Raw genomic sequence first — 7,984 nt, forward strand, 5'->3', positions numbered from 1 at the left:
GGAATAAAAATAAAGATGAGTCAAGACCACCATCTTCAAATTAACAAACTGTAATTGTTTTCCCAAAGATACATTTTTTTTTCATACACATCCATCATACACTGTAACCAAAAAAAGCAGTGTACATGAAATAAGAGAAAATAAATTAAAAATCCATAGCATAGGTAAGGAGGCTCTAGTCTGGAGCACAGCTGAGTTTCCAGCAATGTAAGGAGGCTCGAAAGTTTCTTTGATAAGAATGCCTGCTAGCAAGGGTTCCAGCCAGGTGGTTGGTTGGTCTGTTAAGTCAGTCTTGAGTACGTGAAACAGTTCTGTGTGTTTTTTCCTTAGCGTTTAGAATAGCCATCATTGTCCTGCAATACGCAGAGCTATCACGTCCAGGAAAAACGAGGGAGGGAACCACAGAGGCAGCGTGAGATCCAAATACAGCATTCAAAGGTAATTGGTCCAGTGGTGCCTGGGGAAGGAGGGAGGGACGACACTCCGGGGTTAGCCATCTTCCTTTGGGGGTGTGTACCAGCCTGCAAAGAAACCCCAGGAAACAGTGAGCTGGAAGCTGGAGTCCCCCTCGCGGCCCCATCACTGAAGACGTCTCCACGGTTAGGAGGACCAAGCCTACGTGGGGCTTCCCAGTGTGTGGAGAGAGGCGAACGGGCAGCCGAGGTCTTAGGGAAGGGGAGAAGGCTGTGCCCAACCTGAGGGGACAGGGTGGTGGGAGAGGGGCAGCACCGAGTCTACAGGTGGTGCGCTCGCTGTGCTTTTCTGGGAGAAGAGGCTGAGGTGGGAGCACCGCAGCCCTTCTCTGGAGGACCAGTGGGTGCCCTCCTGCTGGCCAGCAAAGGCCCACAAACCAAAGGGTTCACGCTATGGGGCTGGAAGCGAAACCTCGGGCTGGGCAGGCGTCCGAACATCCCATCCTGGCTCCAGCCTCACCGTTTTTTTCGTGGATCTGCACCAAGGACTTGTAGGACTGCTGTGCTCTTGTCAGACTGTACTGAGACTGGGAAGGGAAGCCACCAGATCAGGCCACACTGTCCCCCGCCTGATACAAGCTGCCACCCAGCAACCCAGGAGCCTGGCTCCCAACCTGTGGCTGTGAACAGACTACCCTCCACCTGGAGGTTCCTCTGGGGCGCAGTCCCATGGCCTTCCCTCCCCAGAGTCTTAGGATGCCCATCAGGCTGCGGCCTGGTCCCTGTTCCCACTGTGGGTGTCCCAGGCCCCCTCATCCAAGGCCCCCAGCCCAGAGGCCTCCTCCTCTCGGTCCCTGAGAGAGGGCAGCCTTGGCCTGCTGGTGGCTCGGATACGTGGCCCGGCAGCCCCGGCCCCTCACTTTGTTGGCTCCGAACTGCACCCGTGCCTTCCCCTTAACCAGGGTGGCGCTGATCTGCATGATCACGGACTCTATGGAGTAGGCACTGCTCCAGCCCTGGGGACGGAGACAAAGCAGTCAGTCAGAGCGTCCCCACAAGCCCTGCTGCTTCTCCGGCACGGAGCCCTTGCCCCTCACCCCCAGGTCGGTCAGTGGGTACAGGTCCCACCCCGCAGAATCGAAGGCCACAGCATGCCCGGCACCCAGCAGGTGCAAGAGACAGGCTCACCTGTTTGGTGAGAAGTTCCATGCAGATGGCACCTCCGCCCAGAACATACCTGCAGAAGAAAGGTTAGTCAGTTGCGCCTAGCCAAAGCTCCACCCCTTCCTCACCCTCGGTAACAGGAGCTGCTGCCGCCCTTGCCGAGCCACTCACCCTCCGGAGAGGACTGGAGACACAACCCTGACAAACGGAGGGTCGAAAGGAAAGTTGTCCTGAGAGAGAGAGAGAGAGAGGCACCGGTCAGGGGGGTTGGCTGGTGGCCTCCATGGGCTGGCAGGCGGAGACTGCAGCCTCGGCCAAGGGGGTGGGGGTGGGGTGGGATGGGCAACAGTCTCACCTTAAAGGAGAAGTTTAGGAGGATGAAGTCAGCGCCTTCTTTCTCTTTGAGGATTTGGAGATCGTTGTGCAAAGCGCTATCCTGGTCAACTCTATGAAGAACGGGTCTGGGCTCAGACTCCTGTCCCAGCTCAGGAGCCTCGTGCCGGCTCCCGCTCCCCCAGGCCAGCGGCCGAGGACAGCCCATGCCCACACCGCTCCTGGAACTGCCCTGAGACTCCTGGCACAGGGGCCTCACCCCCACTACGCCCCAGCTTCCTGTCCAGCCCGAGTCCCCACTCACTTGAGGAGTTTGACGTTCCAATCATACAGACTGTCATTCACGAGTTCGACTGCATAGTTTCCTGGAAGGCAGGAAGAGGACAGGTGTCATTAGGACACTCCAGGGGATGGGTGGCCCCCGATGCAGACCCCCCAGGCTGAGAGGAAAACCTCAAAGGCTCCAGGTTCAGGCCTGACGGACAGGCAGCCATCTGAGCCACGGGCTCGGGGAGGGTCCATTCTGGCCTGAGCCGTCTGGAAGCTTTGGTGTCCCCAGCCTCGTGGGTCCCCTGGCCATCATCATGTCCTCTGTGCAAAACTCCCGCTCAAGCCCCTCCGAGGCAGACTCACCGCCTTTGAAGCTCTGTGACCGGTATATGTCCCTGAGCTCCTTCATCAGCCGGTCAGTGGCCTGGACTGAGCCAGACACCGCCCCCTGCAAAGGAGGCCAGAACCGTGTCACGGTCACGTGGTGTGGAAACACGCGTTCGAGACCTAAGGGGCAGTCTGGCAGCTTGCTCAGCGTTTAGGCAAAGATCAGGAACGCCCATGACCCACCCAAAAAGGCGTCCGCTCCCCAGACGGATGCGGGCTGGCCTCCCGCCTCCCAGCCAGTCCCCACCAAGCCGTGGGCCCAGCCTCTCCCGGGAAGGTACGTACATTTAAGTAATCTTGCCTCTGGTTCTTTTTAATTTTCTCTAGTATGGCCAAGTTTTCTTTCCCAATGCCATCATCTTCCGATTTCTTGCCCTCAGCTGGCTCTTCTTCTTTCATTTCATAGTGATCTAGGTCTTCTGTGTCCTGGGGGAGCCGTGGGGTGGGAGTGGGACAGAGGAGGAAAGAAACCAACACAGGTTGTGGAGAAGGGCCGTCGCCTCCCAGGGCCGCAGCTCAGGAGCGGTGGTCTATGGCAGCTAATGAGCACAGCACCCTTTCAGTCTCTGGAACAACTCCCAGTCTGCCCCTCACAATCTCAAAGACAAAGCTAACGCTCCTTCTGTCCAGCTCTCCAGCAGAACTGCGGAAGGACTTGGAAAAGTCAGCAGGGGCTCGGCCCTCGTGCTCCCCAGACCGACCCTGCGCCAACCGTCCCTCACACTCTCCCTTGGCAGCAGAAACTCTTAATTCCTAGAATGACTTTGGCCTGACACTGCGACTCCAAGCTCATGTTTCACCAGGTGACTATTGCACCCAGAAGTTCCCAGGCCTACAGGCCCGAGGGAGAAACCGGGTCAGAAATCTGCCCACCGGCCACAGGGCCTCGGTCGGGTATACGGAGGCAGCCATTGTGCAGACGCGAGTGGGAGATGGGAGAGGTCAAGTACACAGTCAGCCCCTCCCCCCTAAGTGCCTGGGGAGGAGCCCGCAGCCAGGCCCGGTCAGACGCTGGAGGGGTGGGCTGGAGGGGTGGCTTCCACCGTCAGAGGGGAAGTGAGGTGAGCGTCACATATCGCCGGTCCTCTGTATCTTAAGACCCTAACAAAGCTGCATAAGCGGGGACATTAATCCAATGCTAGGAAACAAAGTGATCAGATTGACTTCCTGGCTCTGGCAGGCCGTGGTAACACTAACCCCCTAAGTATCACATTAGCCGCCGACACCTCCTGGAGGTTTACTCTGTGTCAGGTACGGCGCACACACCAGCTCATTTAACTCTTCAGCCTCCCCGCTGTGACCACTGTGCCCATTTTACAGATGCGAGGAGGAAGCTGAGGTCTGGTGAGGCCAATTCTCAGGCCCAAAGTCATCCAAGTCTTAGCGGAGCTAAAAGGTGATCAAATTCTGTCTGGCTCTGACGCTCAGATTCTTAATCATTGCTGTATTCTGCAGAAGTATGTTTTCAGGGAGTGGATCGGATAAATCACCTAGCACTTACCGTGTCCAGTATGAAGCATTTCACGTGCAATGCCTCATTTAACCTTCAAGACAGCCGTATAAAGTAGATATTCTAATCCCGTTGTATAAAAGGAAACTGCAGCTCAGTGAGAGTAGGTAAAACTCCCCAATTAAGACAGCTAGGAGGTACAGGATGCAAGCTGTGGTCTGACTCCAAAGCCATCGCAAATTAACCTGTTGCTCTTTGGTGCAGACAGAGTTACACCTGACTGTCTTCAGTGGTTGGATGTGGGTGCCCTGTCTCCTCTGTTACACTGGCTGTTCCTCCAGGTCAATAAACTGTCATTATTCCTGTGGCATTGTCCTCTCCCTCCCTAGTTCTGGACCAAAGCTCTGTACAGGGGGGTGCTCAGTGCTGCGGACTGACAGGCCTTCCCGCCAGTGCTGCCTCAGGTAGCAAGCCTACCTCAGGCATCTCCTCGTCTTCATCCTCTGAAGACACGTCTTCCTGTGTGCACTGCAGTGGGGAGAGGAGAGATGGGAGATCAGAGCCCCGGGGCTTCCCAGAATGCAGCCTCTGCCCCGCTCCCCGGAGCTCCAGGCCTGGAAGCCGTGTGCCTGCCCACAGTGCTGCCAGCCAGCCTCTCCACCAGCCCGTGGAAGCAGCAGCCCAGGGAATGACTGCACAGCCAGCCCATTCCTCTCCTCCTACCATATGCCAAGGAACGAGAGAGAAACGAATGGCTGTTTCTGTCACCCACCTCACAAATCCCAGCGTAATCTCCCCAGGAACCCCTCCTTTAATCATCTCTAGACAGATATGGTGGTCCTGCTTCTTAACAGGGGCCTGAGACCCCAAGGCCACCAGCTGACACTGGTAATCCCCCCTCCTCTCAGCATGAGGGGTACTGCCCATGAGAGGGGGGTTTGATAGGAGAAGAGAAGCTGCTCGTGCTCCATCTAGCTGGATTGCCACGTGGAGAAGAAACAGGCCGAGAGTCACAACGCGGGTGTGTGTGGGGAGACGGCTGCGGCCCCGTCCCGATCCACGGCACCCCCATGCTCACCTGCTCTGCTGGCAAGGGCTGATCCAGCATCTCCACATCTGGGTGCTGAGGGAGGTTATAGAGTTTACACAGGTCGGAGATGATCCTCTTCAGATGCTGCAATAGCTGGGGGTGGGGACCAGTGACATCAGTACCGCTTCCCACCAGAGCCTGGACCGGTGCACGGACGCACTCTCAGCCCAAGCTCCGAAGCTGTACCTAGTTCTCTAGACCTACGGGCCACGTGGCCGTGGGAAAGACGGTACTGGACCAGTCCCGGGCTGTCCTTCCGGCCGCAGTAAGCAACTCCCCTAAGAAGTCTGACCCGCAAAAGTTCGGCCTACTGCACCACCCACTTTCCAGATACATCTCCTGTCACAAGCTGTCTTCATGACACGGGACTCATAGGAAGAAAATGCACCCCACCCCAACACCCCCGTCCCTCACCAGAGTATTCCCCTTCTTTATGTCCACCAGCCTCTCCAAGACAGCGGCCAGGTTCGGGTCATCAGACTCCACTGACCAGATGGGGGGTACAGCAGGGTACGACTCCTGGAGGGGAAAGGAGCGGGGAGAGCAGTCAAGATGGGCGGCTCCGGGGAGAGCTAGATTTCACCTGCCCTCTGCTCCCCCCCAACCCCTCTCACACACACACACACACACACACACAAAAGCCCAGCCCAGCAGGGCAGCATCTAACTAAGAGGCTTCCCAACAACAAATCCTGGACCAGGAGAAGAGGAAGCGCCCGCCAGACTCAGGCAGCCTGGCAGCGAGGGACGCTTCCTATGCAAGTTCCAAACCTGCAGCTCTCCCACACTCCACCCCACCCCACCGCGTCCAACTCCAGAATCAGCTGAGGAAGGGACCACCTCACCACAATCACACTCATGTGAGAAAAGGCACAGGCTGCCGATCCCTTTCGCTTTAGCTGGGAAAGGAGGGATGAAAACTAGATTGTATCTCCAGAGCTGAAAAGTGAGAGGGTAGCAGGAAGCCCTCTCCATCCCCCACGTGCAACAGAGCCCCTCCAAGGCCAGTTCTCCCCACCTCTCCCTTGGGAGCCTGCCACCCTCTTCGTCCAGGCGTAGGCTGCAGGGCTCCACATGGCAGGCCCGGGAGAAGGAAGCCCACGCTGCTAGCATTCCCAGCATTCCTGAGCCACCAGACTCCCCCTCTGCCCAAAGCGAGGGGGCCAGTTCAGGCCAAGTCTCCTTTACAGGGGCCACAGAGAGCCTGACTGAGAACCTTCCACACTAACTTCCTGCCAGGGACAAAGGCAGTAGATGGCCTCTGGCAACTGCACGGGCAGCTAGAAAAGGGCAAGCCTACCCATAGGAACTTAGAAACTTGATTCAGGAGCACAACTGACTCCCGAGATTTCCACACGTGCCAAGGACAGCAGATCCATGTCTACTGAGGGGGGGGGTCTCAGCCCTGCCACAGCTCTAGTCCTCAATGCTGGAGGGAAACGAATGATCCAAGATGCTCAACTCTTCACCCAAGCCACACCCAAGGTGGCAGGGGAAACGGCAGAAAAGACACGGGACATATGAGTTTCTGGTGGGGCAGCGTCCTAACCAGGCTGAGGCTTGCCTCGCCAAACCGTGACCCGGTTTGATGGAGGAACGGGATAGAAACCGAGAGCCATGCAAAGTGAATTCAGGCCCCAAAGTACCACGCAATTCACCAGTCTGCCTTTCCCCAGACTTACTCCCATCTGCAGCCTGCCTGCCTGGATCAAGTCCTGTCCCCTGGCTCCCTCACCGATGCTCTGGCAGGGAGGACACTATCACAGCAGGCAGTGCCAACCACTGGGAGTGCTACACCATGCAGCACCCGACATGCCCCGATTATCAGGGGCCAACCCTCTCCGGTGATGCGTGAGGGCAGACTGGGCAGGACACACATCAGGGTCTCCCAGCCCAGCACGCCCAGGGTGCAGTGATGCCCACTAGGGAGAAAAGGAGCTGTTGCGGCTCCGAGGGAATAGCCAGCCCTCAGACATCACCACCATTACCAGGAAAGGCAGCAAACCACCCAGGACAACAGGCGGTATCCACAGGGAGCAGGAGGGAGTGGCGGGTCTGCCACCAGCTGGGGCAAAAGGAGGAGTCAGAGGTTACACCAGAAGAAAAGGGGATGCGAAGGAGAGGAAGGAGTCCGGCTCCTGCAAACCATCACTTGGTAGAATTCAGAGAGCAGCGAGGGGCTGCATTAGAGATGCCTGGGGAGGGATCCCACAGGTGGCATCGTCCTAAGTCAAAGGTACCACTGAGAAAGGGGCATCACTGAAATGTGCCGAGTTCCCAGCCAAGTCCTTCCAGCTGAGGTCAGTGCAGAGGCCTGGAACCTTGAGATGAGAAGGAGGGGAAGAAAAGGGCTTCCCTAGGTGGCAAGGTAAAGTCGCGGAGTAGCCAAAACGAGCCCAAATCGTGAACCCCGGCATGTGGGTGGGTTGGTGGAAAGGGGTAGTGGGGGGCGCCATATGTCGGGGTGTCCCTCCCTGTGAAGGGTCAACGGTAGGGTCTGGAGGGTCTGGGTGCTCGGCCAAACCTCAAGCGGCAGAAACAAGTGTAAGCTGGAGCGAAGGAGCCCGAGCCCCGAGAGGGGATTCGGCCTCCCAGGGCTTCCGAGATCCAAAAGCTGTGCGGGGTGACAAGGGGCCCCCGGAGAGACGCACGCGAGGGGGTTCTCACCGTGATGTTGCAGTGGATGCGAACGGGATCCCCAGGCACCGACCCCCGTGCGGGGAGATGCGGTCCGGGCGCGGCCCCCGCCCCGGCCCCTCCGGCCCCAGCCAGCAGGAACTCGCAGCTCAGCTCGTCCAGGCAGGCGCTGGCAATGCGGAAGCGCTCGTGGCCGCGGTGGAAGATGGACTCGAGCAGCTTCAGCTCCCGCCTCAGGCAG

The 7,984-nt window shown here is 57.9% G+C and overlaps 1 protein-coding gene across 1 annotated transcript in view; it reads right to left on the reverse strand.

Moving 5' to 3' along the window:
* Positions 1 to 34: 34 nt before the first annotated feature.
* The window catches only part of UBE2Q1 (ubiquitin conjugating enzyme E2 Q1), an 8,236-nt gene continuing 286 nt past the window's right edge, over positions 35 to 7,984 (reverse strand). Inside the window, exons 2-14 of the mRNA XM_019662670.1 lie at positions 7,774 to 7,984; positions 5,522 to 5,626; positions 5,096 to 5,200; positions 4,495 to 4,545; positions 2,853 to 2,993; positions 2,544 to 2,628; positions 2,215 to 2,275; positions 1,933 to 2,023; positions 1,749 to 1,807; positions 1,602 to 1,650; positions 1,334 to 1,429; positions 934 to 1,000; positions 35 to 521 (exon numbers count right to left, since the gene is read on the reverse strand). The exon at positions 7,774 to 7,984 is cut by the window's right edge and continues 57 nt beyond it. Of these exons, the coding sequence (XP_019518215.1) occupies positions 490 to 521; positions 934 to 1,000; positions 1,334 to 1,429; positions 1,602 to 1,650; positions 1,749 to 1,807; positions 1,933 to 2,023; positions 2,215 to 2,275; positions 2,544 to 2,628; positions 2,853 to 2,993; positions 4,495 to 4,545; positions 5,096 to 5,200; positions 5,522 to 5,626; positions 7,774 to 7,984 (1,153 nt within the window). The 3' untranslated portion in view covers positions 35 to 489. The remainder of the gene's footprint in view (positions 522 to 933; positions 1,001 to 1,333; positions 1,430 to 1,601; positions 1,651 to 1,748; positions 1,808 to 1,932; positions 2,024 to 2,214; positions 2,276 to 2,543; positions 2,629 to 2,852; positions 2,994 to 4,494; positions 4,546 to 5,095; positions 5,201 to 5,521; positions 5,627 to 7,773) is intronic.

Source organism: Hipposideros armiger, unplaced genomic scaffold, assembly GCF_001890085.2.
Source record: "Hipposideros armiger isolate ML-2016 unplaced genomic scaffold, ASM189008v1 scaffold_378, whole genome shotgun sequence".
Taxonomy (NCBI): Eukaryota; Metazoa; Chordata; class Mammalia; order Chiroptera; family Hipposideridae; genus Hipposideros; species Hipposideros armiger.